General features: G+C 46.3%; 1 protein-coding gene across 1 annotated transcript in view; it reads left to right on the top strand.

Moving 5' to 3' along the window:
* LOC144504124 (contactin-associated protein-like 5) overlaps positions 1–17,809 on the top strand; it is a 664,070-nt gene that overhangs the window by 437,553 nt on the left and 208,708 nt on the right. Inside the window, exon 18 of the mRNA XM_078229300.1 lies at positions 7,234–7,473. Coding sequence (XP_078085426.1) covers positions 7,234–7,473 — 240 coding nt within the window. The remainder of the gene's footprint in view (positions 1–7,233; positions 7,474–17,809) is intronic.

Genomic DNA, 17,809 nt, shown 5'->3' with positions numbered 1-17,809 from the left:
ACATTCTCTGCAACCCGCCCGCTAAAATTCCAGTGGCAGGCCGGATGGGAGAATTCCAGCCAAGAAGTTTAAAGTTTATTTATTAATGTCACAAGTAGACTGACATTAACACTGCAGTGAAGTTACTGTGAAAATCCCCTAGTCATCATACTCCTGTTCGGGTACACTGAGTGAGAATTTAGCATGGCCAATGCATCTAACCAGCATGTCTTTTGGACTGTGGGAGGAAACCGGAGCACCCGGAGGAAAGCCACAAGGGCACTGGGAGAACGTGCAGACTCTGCACAGACAGTGACCCGAGGCCGGAATCGAACCTGGATCCCTGACGCTGTGAGGCAGCAGTGCCAACCACTGTGCCGCCCAGAAATGCCTAACTTCAAAGGATCACAGCAATAAACCATCATGCTGGCAGAGCATGGGTGAAATTTTCCCATATTTTATTCAAAGTGTCGGTTCCAGGGAGATAACCGGTGGGAATACGCCAATGGCGGGAAAACTCACCGAATATTGAGCCTTATTAATAAAAATGTTCTCCCCACATGATTCAGGTTGTGCTCGGATGTCTTGTCTCCGATTAACTCATCCCGGGGTACCTTAATCATAGAATCATAGAAATCATAGAAACCCTACAGTGCAGAAACAGGCCATTCGGCCCATCAAGTCTGCACCGACCACAATCCCACCCAGACCCTACTCCCATATCCCTACACATATTACCCGCTAATCCCTCTAACCTACGCATCTCAGGACACTAAGGGGCAATTTTAGCATGGCCAATCAACCTAACCCGCACATCTTTGGACTGTGGGAGGAAACCGGAGCACCCGGAGGAAACCCATGTAGACACAAGGCGAATGTGCAAACTCCACACAGACAGTGACCCAAGCCGGGAATCGAACCCAGGTCCCTGGAGCTATGAAGCAGCAGTACTAACCACTGTGCTACCGTGCCGCCGATTAATCTCTCTAATCAGTGGGGCACACCTTTCCAACCCCTCCAGAAATATATTCAATCTCATTCAAAAAGGCTTTGCATCCATTTTGGGCATGGAACCAATCTCGCTGGCAAAACAGGGTGTTCCGAATGTGCGGGGGGAATCTCCCACTGGTCCTCCATCATCGAGAGCCTGCTCCCCCCCACCACCCCCCCCGCCTCCCCCCTACTACCAACCCCCCTGCCCCGCTCCCCCACCATCCACGCTCCCTAATTGGAAATTTACTTGACCATTCCTTTAAAAATAGAGGTGAGCATGTCTGGAACACGCAGTGTGAGATCGGGACATGGACCGGTCCCCACATCAACTTCCCGACTCTGAAGTGAACATTCATGATTTATTTTCCCAGTTACTTGTGAGAGCCACTACCACTCTCTGTAAGGCTTAAATATGCTTTTTAAATATTTACAACCTCTGTAAAGCCTGCAGTAACTGCACCCCCCCCCCCCCGCCCCCCCAACCCCCCGGGTGGCTATTTGCCTTCAAATTGTTACATTACTTTATATCTTTCTGTCCTCCAAGCATTATGGATCTGAAACTGTTTCCTTTTCAGTAATCCTGGCGTCAGGCTGAATAAGAGACCTGGGTTAAATTCTCGGCTTGGGTCACTGTCTGTGTGGAGTCTGCACGTTCTCCCCGTGTCTGCGTGGGCTTCCTCTGGGTGCTCCAGTTTCCTCCCACAGTCCGAAAGATGTGCTGATTCGATGCATTCTCCCTCAGTGTAGCTGAATAGGCGCTGGAGTATGGCGACGAGGGGATTTTCACAGTAACTTCATTGCAGTGTGTTAACCTACTTGTGACACTAAGAAATAAACGTTAAAACTTTGAAACTTTAAACTCAGCAGCAAATCCTACTGGAGTTTGAGATGTGTATGCTAGGCACAAAACTAATCCAACAGAGTGAATTCAGTTAATGGGTTCTTTATTTATGGTGTAAAAGCCATGTCTACGCACTGCCATGACACTGCCCCCCCCTGGCACCAACCCCTGGCAGTGCCAACCTGCCCCGAGCAGGCTTGCCAGCTCTATCAGGCCACACTCTACCCCATGATTCTTTTTGACAAAGTGTCAGTAGACAGAGTGAAAATCTGCCTCTGTTTCTCGGAAGAAACACACACTGGGGGCGATCGTACCAACGTGCCCTGCCGGCGATGGGTGGTTGAGCCGGTAAGATCACCAGAGAGCCGAGAAATCAGATTTGCGTCCGATTTCTCGTTTCTCGCGATATTGCCGTTACCGGATATCCACCCATTTCTGGTGCAAGGCTGAATAAATTATTTAAATTTATTTTCATGTTAATTTCAATGTGATTAGCAAGCCCGGGACTCAATCGTCTGGGCTGTCTTGCCTGTGTGGCCTCGCTGGGGGAGGTTCTGTCCGGTGAGAATCACGTATGGTTCCCCCATCAACGGATCCATACGTGATGGCATTGCTGGGAGAAGTGGAAGCTATTGAGGTTCCCCACCCCCCCCCCCTCCCCGGGGGTCAGGGGCAAGGAGGGTGCCCCTTGGGCAGTACCAGTCTGGCACTGCCAGCATGGCAGTCTGCCACTGCCAACCTAGCACCGCCCACCAGGCACCGGGCAGTGTCAAGGGGACGAGGCCTGATGGGTTGGAGCCTACAGGGGGGTGCCATATTGAGGAAGGCTGATCGGTGGAGCATGGACGGCCAGTGTTCTGTACAGCATTCGGTGTCAGGGGGGAGACGGGACCGCTGCTGCTCTGCACAGTGATCCGTGGGTGGGGGGAGTGGGTGGAGAGGTGGTGATTGGTCTAGCCGGGGCTGGGGGATGGCAGTGGGGGCAGGAAGGTGATCAGTCCAACTGGGAGAGGGGGGAAATGGATTTCAGGATTTTTTTGAGTGCACTGAGTGCATAAAATTCAACATTTGGACTTGCCCAAAAAACAGATGTGAAACCCTCCTATTTTCACACTCGTTCTGGACTTAGAATTTGTTTCATAAGATCACCCTCAGTGGTTTACAGTCAGAATTTCAAGCTTTGCCAGTATTGGAAACCAGTCGTGATTCCTGCAAGTAGGATGTTACAGCAACGGGCCGGGGAGGGGTGGGGTGGCGGGGGGTGGGGGGGGGAATATCTAATGACCCCACAAGCTATGACCTTAACCGTTTAAGCATACTTAAATCCATGTTAAAGAAAAAGTAAAGTTTATTTATTGGTCACAAGTAGGCACACATTAACACTGCAATGAAGTTACTGTGAAAATCCCCTAGTCGCCACACTCTGGGGCCTATTCGGGTACACTGAGGGGAAATTTATCATGGCCAATGCACCTAACCAGCATGTCTTTCGGACTGTGGGAGGAGACCGGAGCAACTGGAGGAAACCCGTGCAGACATGGGGAGAATGTGCAAACTCCACACTATCTGTGTGGCCCAAACCAAGAATCAAACCCAGGTCGCTGGCGCTGTGAGGCAGCAATGCTAACCACTGTGCCACCATGCCGCCCTATTAATTCATGCAAATCAGTTTCACGCCCTCACTGCGCATGAACCTGATTATGTTACCTGCGTGGGTGGGGGGAGATCTCAAACTGAGACCTTGCCGAGAAAAGAATCCCACTATGGCCATCTCACGAGAGAAATGAGATTTACGCCCTTAGCGAATGGGCCCAGGGAATCTTGCACATAAATAGTTATCCAATTAAAAGTTTAACATGTCCGAATATTTGGTTTCCTTCAAGGAAGCACAGATTTTGGGACAAAACCTGAGAATATTGGAAAAACACAGTTAGTCTGGCAGCATCCGTTGGGAGAGAACACAGCGTTAACGCTTTGAATCCATATGACCCTCATTCAGCACTAAAGAGAGGAAAAATGCTTTGTATTATGTACTCTATAAGAGGGAGTGGGACAACTGGAGTTGTGATTAGTGGCAGCTGGGAGAGATTGCTCCTAAGGTGGAGCAAAATTTAAAAATAAGTGACAGATAGCCCAGTGGAGGAGAGGAGGGAGGGTTTTTACAAAGGAACAAAAAATGTGTGGGATATTGAAGAAAAAGGTTACGATGGAGAGCAAGGTCAAAGTCTCAAGTTGTTGAATTCAGCATTGAGTCTTGAGTTTAATGTGGGTAGTAGATTTGTTGTGATTTTTTTATACAGTAAAAAAATGGAAATTACGGAGAGCTTCTGGTGAAGCTGGCTGGACGGGAACGGTCATTAGCTGATTATACTTTACATTACCTTTGACTCATTTTATGAAAATACAGAGATGTGAAGTTGGTGTGCGGGTTTCATGCCTGTCTAGTGAATATGTATCCACCTCCATTGCTGCCTTGGTGCATACATGCTGCCTCATGACAATCCCTGGAATGTAACTGGACCCACTGGGTCTAACTGAAGCAAGTAGAGTGATGTTCTTGGGTAAACTAATAAGGAGCGTACAGGTTATCTGGAGCAGTCTATTATCTGTGCATTTTTATAAGAATATATCCCTGTATCACGGCATTTGGTGAATAAATAAGCTAATCCTTTTGATGGCTCGCAGAAGAAAAATACACAACGCGAGAAGGCTAGGCTTTGGCTGATCTGTCTTTAATCTCATAATGGTTTATTTTATACCTTTGAAATTAAAATGCAAATACTTAAAATAATAACACTGGTAATTTTCTTCATAATTTTACAGTTCATGTCCTCGTATTATTACAGACACTATTCTCCCAATTGCTTACGAACTAGTTTTCCCATTGTGAGCATGATGGTTCTTTGAAAGGTCCAAAATTACAGCTTTATTCAAACATGCTTCTGAATAAATTATTTCATTTGGTATGGTGTTTTTTAATGTTTGGTCCTCTTAAGTGGATACTCTGGATAAGCAATTTCAAAAAATGGGGATTTACTTATTTAATTACCCTGAGTGCACAGTGTCTGGAATAAGAAGAGCCCCAGTAGAACTGGCGAGGTTAATGCAAGTGCCACTGTTTCCTTTCAATATCTGTTAGGCTGGTATCTGCTGGCAAAAAAATTCATTGGCATGCGTTCCTGATATCTATCGGAGCACAGGCTTAATGCTGCAAAGCTGGACGAGAGGTTTATTTGCAAAGCGACAAAACAAAACTAATCTGCAACTGTGTTTTCATAATGACATATTTATTTTTTAAAAAGTATCATTTGTGCAGCTTTATTCAGGGTCAAACCTTGTCAGAAGATGGAGCTGGAAGCATAATGCTGTGGAGGATAAAACATTTGAAATACATTTTGTAAAGCATTGAATGCCTAAAGGGATTATTGCAAGTAGTATTTATAATAGAGTACATTAATCACTGAGCTTTAGCTGCTTAGTTTTATTACCTTTCTTAAGCTTTATAAATACCTGCATACATCAACACAACAGTAAAGGGAATTCAGCTTTACTCTTCACATTTTAACACTTCTACTGAATGTGTAGTCTTCTACTCCGCTAACTCTGTAGAGGCTTTTAATAATAATACATTTAATAGTATTTAAATAATATTAACATTCAAAAGCTGTGTCTTAAATTTTATTGGGTCCAGTTTTTTCAGCCATGCCACTGTTTATGGACACAGTTATGTAAAAGTGGAGGCGGTGGCGCTCTTTAAGTTTCGTACCAGTGTCTTGCACTGGGGAAAAAGTTAATTGGAACAACTCCTAACTGTTATTAACCCCAAACCCACTCTGGTTTAACATTGACACCCGGATCTTGCTTATTCATCTCCTCTCAAGTTCATTTGGATATTGGCAAGATCAGGGAGTATTTTGCTAACCTATTACTTCCCCTAACACAGAGAATGTGCATTTAAATAAAGAATCGGGAATGTATTTATAAACATTCACAGCAGCCGCAATTTACATTACTTCACTCCCTCAAAAAATTAAACCCAGGTTCCAAAAGACGTGAGTCCATCATTTAAACATAATTTTAAAATGTCAGTCACTGACATCTGTGCAAGAACATTTAAGACATTCATGTGACATTCCGCTATCTGTTATTTCAAGATACGGTTAAACCTTGTCCAATTAACAAATACATTAAAATAATGGCCAGCGGAATGTCATGCATATTAAGTTAAATAATTTTCGGCCTTGCATTCCTACTCAATTGAACACTTACTAAGATTGGGCAGCACGATGGCAGAGTGGTTAGCACTGCTGCCTCACCCTGCCAGGGACCTGGGTTCGATTCCCGGCTTGGGTCACTGTCTGTGCAGAATCTGCATGTTCTCCCTGTGTCTGCACAGGTTTCCTCTGGGTGCTCTGGTTTCCTCCCACAGTCCAAAGAAGTGTGGCTTAGGTTGACTGGTCATGCTAAATTGACCCCAGTGTCAGGGGGATTAGCAGGGTTACGATGATAGGGCCTGGGTGGGATGTGGTCAGTGCAGACTCGTTGGGCTGAATGGCCTCCTTCTGTACCATAGGGATTCTATGGATATGGTTTTTGCAACAGGATTTCTGTAACTTGCCAATACAAGCGCCTGACTAATAAATATGCATATTCAGTATTCTATCGTGTAATTTGATCCCAAGATAGGAAACGAAAACTCAACATTTCACACAAAAAAAATCTTCTAAACTGAAAACAGGAAGTACTAGAAAATACTCAGCAGGTCTGGCAACATCGGTGGAGAGTTAACGGGCGAGATTCGTTGGCCTCCCAGCTGCGTGTTTCCCGCCGGCGGGAGGTGGCGCTCTGTTTGCTAGTGGCGGGATTCTCTGGTCCCGCCGCTGTCAATGGGAATTCCCAATGATGTCACCCCACGCCAGCAGGAAACCTGCGGGTGGGGGTGCGCTGCCAGCTGGAATGGAAAATCCCGCCAGTGTGAACGGCCGGAGAATTCTGGCCAGGATTTCGAGTCCAATGTGACTTCTTTGGAACTTTTGTTAGAATATACTGGTGTTGAGATGAAACTTAGCCAATGATTGTATTTCACATGTTAAAAACTGGAAGATTAATGGTGTTTGTTCTTCGATCAAAGCAATTATATCATCAAGGTGCACGAGAGCTGATTTTGTACATTGGATGCATCTATTTGCTTATTTGGAATTCACCCTGCATCGCAAAGAATAATAAAAAATGTTAAGTTGCATCATGTGTGCTGAGGATGTTATCATTTTTTTGCAGCTATTGTGGGAGTTCTGTTCTTCCTTAGTGAGCTGTGTGTTATTTACTGTTGACAAGGGCACAAGCAGCTACGATTGGACACGAGTCTTTTACCCACCCCCACCCCCTCCAGATTTACTTAAAATCAGTCGATCTGTTTTCAGGTGGGACTGCCTCAAGACAGAAGGGATTCCTTGGATGTGTTCGCTCTTTACGGTTAAATGGAGTCACCCTTGATCTTGAAGAAAGAGCCAAAATCACCCCTGGGGTGAAGCCCGGATGCCTGGGGCACTGCAGCAGTTACGGTAACCTGTGTCACAATGGAGGGAGGTGTATAGAGAAATACAACGGCTATTCGTGCAATTGCAGTCACTCTGCATACGATGGACCATTCTGTAAAAAAGGTAAGCAGATGCCCGCCTATTAAAATCAAGTCAAATAACGTGAATGGCTTTCTTTTTGATGGTCGTACATTGGATTTCAGCAAGCTTTCCTTTCCAGATTAGAACGGAATCATTTGTTCTGAGTGTCAAAATGTTGAGTCATGCTCACTACATAGTAATAAAAAACATTAAATGCAGGTATCTAGGTTCTCTGTCATGTAAAGATACCCATTCCATTGTGTCTCTCACAGTCATGCTTCTGTACGAGGATCTTTGCTGAAACTTTTTTTCAGAACTCTTGGTTCCTTTTGTCTGGCTAACACTGTGTCATATTTTCCACCTGCCTAGATTATTCTCAGCCTTTTGGTTGTTATTCAGTGGTGAGATTCAGCATCTAGTGTAATGCAACTGATGAGAACACTTTGATTTGATTTGATTTATTATTGTCACATGTATTGGTATACAGTGAAAAGTATTTCTCGCGCACTACAAAGCATACTGTTTGTAGAGTACATAGGGGAGAAGGAAAAGAGAGAGTGCAGGATGTAGTGTTGCAGTCATAGAAAGATCAACTTAATATAAGGTAGGTCCATTCAAAAGTCTGATGGTAGCCGGGAAGAAGCTGTTCTTGAGTCGGTTGGTACGTGATCTCAGACTTTTGTATCTTTTGCCCGATGAAAGAGAGCATGTCGATGTATGCCTGATATAGGTTTGAAGGTGTTTCCCTTAAAAGGGCCTAGGATATTGTGCGCAGTGTTAGTCTCCTTATCTGAGGAAGGATGTTCTTGCCATAGAGGGAGTGCAGCAAAGGTTTACCAGGATGATTCCTGGGATGGCAGGACAGACGTAAGAGGAAATATTGAGTCAGTTAGGATTATATTCGTTGGAGTTTAGGAGAATGAGGGAGAATCTCATATAAACCAATAAAATTCTCACAGGACTAGACAGGGTGGAGGCAGGAAGGACCTTCCCGATGGTGGGTATGTCCAGAACCAGGAGTCATAGCCTAAGGATTGGGGTAAAGCCATTTAGGACTGAGATGAGGAGGAATCTCTTCAAGCAGAGGGTGGTGAGCTGATTCGTTATCACAGAAAGCAGTTGTGTTTTCAAGAAGGAGTTATATATAGCTCTTGGGGCTAAAGGGATCAAAGGATATGGGGGAAAGTGGGAAAAGGTTATTGAGCAGCCATGATCAGACTGAACGGCAGAGCAGGCTCAAAGGGCCGAATAGCTTCCTCTTGCTCCTACATTTCTATCTTTTTTCCACTGTATCGCTGAACGTACTAGTACTGACAAATCAAATAAATAGGGCAAATTTTAATTCAGATAGGGTTTTCAGCAGGCGATTGCTCCAGTGAGTTGATTTTCTGCAAGGCAGATGCAGTAATTGTGCAGTCAGCATCTGCTGGAGGGGTTGAAGCTCTTTCTGCCTTGAACAGACAAAAAGAGGGAGCAAAGCCACTGCCAGCAGATGAAGATGGAGTGGTCTTCAGCTACCTACTGGCTTCCATTTTGCGGGGCATTGGAACCAGTTCAGTGAAAGGTGGGAAGGACGGCATACATATGGCAGCGCTGGATGAATGAGCAAATAATTCTATATTTCTGTGCACTTCTATACTCGATGGAGGATTGTGTGGAGTTTGCACGTTCTCCCCGTGTCTGCGTGGGTTTCTTCTTGGTGCTCCGGTTTCCTCCCACAGCCCAAAGATGTGTGGATTAGGTTGATTGACCATGCTAAATTGACCCTAATGTCAGGGGGGCTAGCAGGGTAAATGTGTGGGCTTACAGGAATAGGGCCTGGGTGGGATGTAGTCGGTACAGACTGGATGGGCTGAATGGCATCCTTCTGTGCTATAGGGATTCTATGATTCAATAAAAATTGGAGAGAAAACAATTTATGCAAATGTCAAACATTCTCCCATGAAGGATGGGGGAGGGGAGGGGGGTGGGGGGATCTAATTGAAACTTACAGGATACTGAGAGGCCAAGATAGAGTGAATGTGGAGAGATGTTTCCACCAGTGGGAGAGATCAGAATTTGAGGGCACAACCTCAGAGTGAAGGGACGCTCCTTTAAAACTGAAATGAGGAGAAATTTCTTCAGCCAGAGGGTGGTGAATCTGTGGAACTCTTTGCCGCAGAAGGCTGTGGAGGCCAGGTCATTGAGTGTCTTTAAGACAGAGATACATAGGTTCCTGATCAATAAGGTGATCAAGGGTTACGGGGAGAAGGCAGGAGAATGGGGATGAGAATCATATTAGTCATGATTGAATGGCAGAGCAGACTCGATGGGCCGAGTGGCCTAATTCTGTTCCTATATCCTATGGTCTTATCGTCTTATAATGAAGAGTTATTCGGAGTGAAAGGAGAAATAAGAATAGTAACCTGAAACAGCAAGAAAAGAATGTTAAAATAGTTCAGAGAAAAATAAAGGATTTAGCAACATGGAGAAAGAAAAGTTAAGATCAACTGGTTGTAAACAGGGGAAAGCATGAGTTAAAGGAATATGGATGTATGAGGCTGGATTTTTTACAGCAGGCGCCAAGCACATATACTTCATGTCAGAAGCTGCTCGATATTCAGCAGTCCCACTGGGGAGTACCTTTGAGAGAGGGACCCCCACCCAGACGCCCACAAGCAAACACACAAGGGCTGACTTGACGTCTTCCTTGCATGATGAGATCCCTGAATGTTGTTGGGTTAATACCAGTGGTGGTGGGATGAAGTCCTTAAGTGGACATTAATTGTCTGCTTAAGGCCTCCATTGGTAGCTGGATTGGAAGGCCATCCACCGGCCTATTTGCTGTGGACATAGCAAGATGGAGGCTGGGAGGGAGGCAACAGGGTACCCACCTGCCATCCTATCGGCTGAGTACGTACCCGCCCAACCAACAAACGGGCTATGGGAGGAGGGCACAAGATTCTTTCCTTTAATCCAGGCAGGAAGAAAAAGAAAAGGAATTCCTAAAATGTGTACAGGGCTTCTTGCTGAAGGGAAGGGGTGTTGTTCGATCTACATACAAGAACCGAAATAGGTTGAGTTGATCAGTCAAACATCAAGAGCAGCGATCACAATCTGCTCCAAAACCATGTCTTATTATGGCTGGAATTTTCCCATCCCATCCGCCACTGGAATTCTCGTGGGTGGAGGGGTGGACCATGTAAAGGTCCATTGAAGTTGGATGGGAATCTCCAGTTTTCAGGCGAGCGTGACTGTAGAATCCCGCCCTTTATCACCTGATCAGAAAGCTGGGGTGGGATCTTGCCACGGCTTTGGGGTCTCACGTGCTGGCAGGACAGCCAGCAATAGACCCACGTTGCCTCTTTTCGGGAAGGCCCATTGAACCACTAGCCAATCAAACAGTGGCGAGGCCCACAGCAGGACTTCCTCCAGGATCAAGATTCCAGAGCGGGAATTCTTGCCTACTGAGAGAGATCGGCCAATCAGAGGGTGACAGGCCCTATGCTCTGCAGTGCCAATGTAGCGTCTGTGGCCGCTTCTGGAAGGACAGGGATCTCAGAGCGACCTGTGCCACAGGCAAGTGATGTTGGGGTGGAGTTAGGCAGCAAGGGCTGAATGACTTTAAATTGCAGGATTTTACAGCTTTGCCTTTAGCTAGCAACTTCTGCAGATGCAAACACTTATTTAAATTGTCCAACCTTGTGGTTTTGTACATCTTTGCATGTGATAATCCAACTATGTTCCAGTCCTGGCTCCTATACCATAGAATCATGGAATCATAGAATCCCAACAGTGCAGAAGGAGGCCATTCAGCCCATCGAGCCTGACAGAATTAGAAAATGTATCCCATTGAGGGAGAGGTGCTAAGGACAGCATTACATCGTACAAAATGAAAAGTGCAAAGATAAAAGCAAAATACTGCAGATGCTGGAATCTGAAACAAAAACAGAGAATGTTGGAAAGTCTCAGCAGGTCTGATAGCATCTGTGGAGAGTGAATAGAGCTAACAATTTGAGTCTGGATGACCCTTTGTCAGAGTTCAATGAAGCTCTGATGAAAGGTCATCCAGACTCGAATCGTTGGCTCTATCCTCTCTTATTGAAAAACACAAATACATTTATAGAGATCATGACATCGTTCCAGTAGGAATCGCTGTTCTGAATTTACATATAGAACATAGAAAGCCACAGCACAAACAGGCCCTTCGGCCCACAAGTTGCGCCGATCACATCCCCACCTCTAGGCCTATCTATAGCCCTCAATCCCATTAAATCCCATGTACTCATCCAGAAGTCTCTTAAAAGACCCCAACGAGTTTGCCTCCACCACCACCGACGTCAGCCGATTCCACTCACCCACCACCCTCTGAGTGAAAAACTTACCCCTGACATCTCCTCTGTACCTACCCCCCAGCACCTTAAACCTGTGTCCTCTCGTAGCAACCATTTCAGCCCTTGGAAATAGCCTCTGAGAGTCTACCCTATCCAGACCTCTCAACATCTTGTAAACCTCTATCAGGTCACCTCTCATCCTTCGTCTCTCCAGGGAGAAGAGACCAAGCTCCCTCAACCTATCCTCATAAGGCATGCCCCCCAATCCAGGCAACATCCTTGTAAATCTCCTCTGCACCCTTTCAATGGCTTCAACATCTTTCCTGTAATGAGGTGACCAGAACTGCGCGCAGTACTCCAAGTGGGGTCTAACCAGGGTCCTATAAAGCTGCAGCATTATCTCCCGACTCCTAAACTCAATCCCTCGATTAATGAAGGCTAGTACGCCGTACGCCTTCTTGACCGCATCCTCCACCTGCGAGGCCGATTTAAGAGTCCTATGGACCCGGACCCCAAGGTCCTTCTGATCCTCTACACTGCTAAGAATGGTACCCTTCATATTATACTGCTGCTTCATCCCATTGGATCTGCCAAAATGGATCACCACACACTTATCCGGGTTGAAGTCCATCTGCCACTTCTCCGCCCAGTCTTGCATTCTATCTATGTCTCGCTGCAACTTCTGACATCCCTCCAAACTATCCACAACACCACCTACCTTGGTGTCGTCAGCAAACTTACCAACCCATCCCTCCACTTCCTCATCCAGGTCATTTATGAAAATGACAAACAGCAAGGGTCCCAGAACAGATCCCTGGGGCACTCCACTGGTCACTGACCTCCATGCAGAGAAAGACCCCTCCACAGCCACTCTCTGCCTTCTGCAGGCAAGCCAGTTCTGGATCCACAAGGCAACAGCCCCTTGGATCCCATGCCCTCTCACTTTCTCAAGAAGTCTTGCATGGGGGACCTTATCGAACGCCTTGCTGAAGTCCATATAGACCACATCCACCGCTCTTCCTTCGTCAATGTGTTTGGTCACGTTTTCAAAGAACTCAACCAGGCTCGTAAGGCTCGACCTGCCCTTGACAAAGCCGTGCTGACTACTTTTGATCATACTAAACTTCTCTAGATGATCATAAATCCTGTCTCTCAGGATCCTCTCCATCAACTTACCAACCACTGAGGTTAGACTCACCGGTCGGTAATTTCCCGGGCTGTCCCTGTTCCCTTTCTTGAATATAGGGACCACATCTGCAATCCTCCAATCCTCCGGAACCTCTCCCGTCTCCATCGACGATGCAAAGATCATCGCCAAAGGCTCCGCAATCTCCTCCCTCGCCTCCCACAGTAACCTGGGGTACATCCCATCCGGTCCTGGCGACTTACCAACCTTGATGCCATTCAATAGTTCCAACACATCCTCTTTCTTTATGTCCACATGCTCGATCCTTTCTGTCCACCGCAAACCAGCAGTACAACCACCCAGATCCCTTTCCACCGTGAATACCGAGGTAAAGTATTCATTAAGCAGCTCCGCCATTTCTAACGGTTCCGCACAAACTTTTCCCCCTTCACCTTTTAAGGGTCCTATGCCTTCACATCTCATCCTTTTACTCTTGACATATTTATAGAAAGCCTTGGGATTCTCCTTAATCTTACCCGCCAAGGCCTTCTCATGACCCCTTCTTGCTCTCCTAATTTCCTTCTTAAGCTCCTTCCTACATCCCGTATACTCCTCTAAATCCTTAACACCTCCTAGCTCTCTGAACCTTCTGTACGCCTCTCTTTTCTTATTCACCAGGTTCATCACAACCTTCGTGCACCACGGTTCCCGTACCCTACCAACACCCCCCTGTCTCATCGGAACGTTGTCATGCAGAGCTCCAGACAAACATTCCTTGAAAATCCTCCACTTTCCTTCGGTACTTTTCCCCAAGAATGCCTCCTTCCAATTTACCCGTCTAATTTCCTCCCTGATGACACTGTATCTCCCTTTACTCCAGAGAAACACTTTCCTAGCCTGCCTGATCCTATCTGTTTCCAATGCTATCGTGAAGGAGATAGAATTATGATCGCTATCCCCAAGATGCTCACCCACCGAGAGATCCTCCACCTGTCCAGGTTCATTAGCCAGCACCAGATCAAGTACAGCCTCTCCTCTAGTAGGCTTATCCACATACTGTGTCAGGAAACTCTCCTGGACACACCTAACAAACTCCTCTCCATCCAAACCCCTAGCCCTAGGGATATTCCAATCTATGTTTGGGAAATTAAAATCTCCCATCACGACAACTCTGTTATTCCTACATCTCTCCAGGATCTGTTTCCCCATCTGCTCCTCAACATCTCTGTTACTATTGGGCGGCCTATAGAAAACACACAGCAACGTTACCGACCCCTTCCTGTTCCTAACCTCCACCCACAGAGACTCCGTAGTCAATCCCTCCACGGCGTCCACCTTCTCTACAGCCGTGACACTATCCCTGATCAACAGTGCCACTCCCCCCCCTCTCTTGCCTCCCTCCCTGTCCTTCCTGAAACATCTAAAACCCGGCACCTGAAGCACCCAGTCCTGTCCCTGAGACATCCAAGTCTCCGTAATGGCCACCACATCACAATTCGAAGCAGCAATCCACGCTCTAAGCTCATCCACTTTATTCACTACACTCCTGGCATTAAAATAGACACATCTCAGACCTTCAGCCTGAGCACTTCCCTTCTCCATCACTCGTCTAACCTCCCTCTTACCCTGTTTACATTCCTTATCTATTTGCGAGCTAACCTCCTCGCTCTCAGTCCCCTCATTTCGATTCCCTCCCCCCAACCTTTCTAGTTTAAAGTCTCTCCAGTAGCCTTAGCCAACCTTCCCGCCAGGATATTGGTCCCCCTGGGATTCAAGTGCCACCCGTCTTTTTTAAACAGGTCACACCTGCCCCTAAAGAGGTCCCAATGATCCAAGTACCCAAATCCTTGTCCCTTGCTCCAGTCCCTCAGCCACGCATTCATTCTCCACCGATTCCTGTTCTCACTCTCCCGTGGCACAGGCAGCAATCCCGAGATTACTACCTTTGCATTCCTCTTTCTCAGCTGTCTACCTAACTCCCTATATTCTCTTTTCATGACCCCTTCCCTCTTCCTACCTATGTCAGCAGTACCTATATGCATCACGACCTTCGGCTCCTCTCCCTCCCCCTTCAGGATTTCTGGGACTCGACCAGAGACATCCCGGACCCCTGCACCAGGGAGGCAAACCACCATCCGAGAGTCCCGTCTGTGTCCGCAAAAACGCCTATCTGACCCCCTCACCGTAGAGTCCCCAATTAGCACTACCCTCCTTTCCTTACCCTTTTGCACTACTGGGCCAGGCTCAGCTCCAGAGACACTGCCACCGCTGCTTCCCCCAGGTGGGCTGTCCACCCCAGTAGTACTCAGACAGGAGTACTTATTATTAAGGGGCACATCCACCGGGGTGCTCACCATCAACCGAGCTTTCTCCTTCCTCACTGTTACCCAGTTACCCTCCTCCCGTGGTCCCGGTGTGACCACCTGCCGATAGCTCCTGTCAATGACCTCCTCACTATCCCTAACCCGGCGAAGGTCCTCGAGCTGCAATTCCAGTTCCCTAACATGGTCCCTTAGGAACCGCAGCTCAATACACCCAGCACAGATATGGTCGTCCGGGAGGCTAGGAGCCTCCAGGACCTCCCATATCCTACATTGGGAACAACATACTGGCCTCACACTCATAATTGCCCCTTTAAACACACAGGGAAAAAAAAGGTGAATGAAAATTTTAAACTTACCTTTCCTCCTCCTGTTTTCTCCAAAGCCCTGCTCTCACTGGGTCTTTTTTTTTAGGTTAGAGGAGGAGGGAGGGTGGGATACTCTACAAGTGTAGAGTATCGGGATTCCTCTCTGTTCCAATTTATTGGGGGAAAAAAAAAAATCTCTCTCTCCCAGACCTCCCTGCGCGACCACTTCCGGGTTTAGATATTTTTAAAGAAAAAACCCGCGAAAAAGTAAGTTAAAAAATAACAGCGCTTACCCGCAGCACTCCTCTCGCGAATCTCTCCCTCTCTGCTGCACTTCCAAGACGCAATGAATTTGAATAATAAAGTCAATCCGGTTTGATATTGAATTCTCATCAAAACCTAGCTGCCCAATATTTACATTCACAGTGCATCCTCTGCTTTTCATCAGTGACAAAGCTCATGTCACGTTAACGGTTAGTTGAATGTTACATCGTATGAACAAATGCTGCAACAATCATCAATTAACAATTGAATGAATATTTATTGTGGCTGGAGTGATAGTGCTTCTGGCTAATGGTGGGACATGACTTTCTAATGTTTTCTGTGCAAAAACTTCATTTGAACTTCCAAGATATAAAGAAACAGAGTGCATTTCTATTACATGTATCTTTTATCATTAATTACAATTTTACACACATTGGAAAGGAAGGCAAAATGCCTAAAGGTTGCTGTAGGCAATTTTCTTCACAAAACCTCCCTGCATTCATCAGGTCCCCATCCATTTTAACAGTAAAGGCCACATTTGAAGAAGTACTTTTAAAATTTCTTATCTTACGAGGGAAATTGGATGCATGTTCTCTAAAGTGATGGGCGCTATAATTTATTTAAATTGCTTTGCGGCCTATCATCCTTCACCATAATTTAAAGATGTATATATAGAAACATGTTGTAAACTTGCAGGCATGGAATTGTTGCAGCCAAGATTCCCACAGTCCCTACACAATCTAGTGAAACTTAATGGTCCGCATGAAGTATTTAGTCGGACAAGTGTTGCCTCTAACTTACAGTTGACAAAAACCTTCTGGTCGAACGATGATGCTAGAATTAAACTTACAAGATAAATAACGTTGTATAATGTGTAACGGCTGTGTGGCTACAGCTGTAAACATGTTGTGTACATGTGTCTTCTTCACACAATAACTTGATATAATTTGTGGCCGCCAGTGTGTTTCTCTAAAGTTAACCCAGCAAAGCAAAATACCCTGTTACCATTTCTGGTATAAAGCCTAGTTGTGCTGTCTAAAATAAGTGTAATGAACACAATGCATTTGTATGAATTTATTTTGCTATATTAATGGAAGTGTTAATAGAGGTAATAGAGGTGCGGCATGGTGGCACAGTGGTTTGCACTGCTGCCTCACAGCGCCAGGGACCCAGGTTCAATTCTGGCCTCAGGTCACTATCTGTGTGGAGTTTGCACGTTCTCCCCGTGTCTGTGTGGGTTTCCTCCAGGTGCTCCGGTTTCTTCCCACAGCCAAAAGATGTGCGGGTTAGGTTGATTGACCATGCTAAATTGACTCTAGTGCCAGGGGGTCCTGCAGGCTAAGTGTGTGGGCTTACAGGAATAGGGTCTGGGTGGGATGTGGTCGGTACAGACTGGATGGGCTGAATGGCCTCCTTCTGTGCTATAGGGACTCTATGGTTCAATGAACATTGGAGAGGAAGTAATTTGTGCAAACGTCAAATATTCTCCCATACTGCTATAAAGCAAGAAGACTTTGAGGCCACTTTTTTTTATTCATTCCTGGGATATGGGCATCACTGGCTGGCCAGCATTTATTGCCTACCCCTTCGGCACAGCATGGTGGCAGAGTGGTTAGCACTGCTGCCTCACAGCAATAGGGACCCGGGTTCAATTCCTGGCTTGGGTCACTGTCTGTGCTGAGTCTGTACGTTCTCCCTGTGTCTGCTTGGGTTTTCTCCGGGTGCTCCGGTTTCCTCCCACAGTCTGAAACACATGCTGGTTAGGTGCATTGGCCGTGCTAAATACTCCCTCAGTGTACCCGAACAGGCGCCGGAGTGTGGCGACTAGGGGATTTTCACAATAACTTCATTGTACTGTTAATCTAAGTCTACTTGTGACACTAATAAAAAATAAAATAACATAGTTGCCCTTGAGAAGGTGGCCATGGTGAACTGCCTTCTTGAAATTCTGCAATATATAACTGAGTGGCTTGCTAGGCCATTTCAGAGGGCAGTTGAGAGTCAACCACATTGCTGTGGCTCTGGAGTCACATGTAGGCCAGACTG

Source organism: Mustelus asterias, chromosome 14 (genome assembly GCF_964213995.1).
Source record: "Mustelus asterias chromosome 14, sMusAst1.hap1.1, whole genome shotgun sequence".
Taxonomy (NCBI): domain Eukaryota; kingdom Metazoa; phylum Chordata; class Chondrichthyes; order Carcharhiniformes; family Triakidae; genus Mustelus; species Mustelus asterias.
Note: the sequence above shows the minus strand (reverse complement) of the source record. Positions and strands in the feature narration are given on the sequence as shown.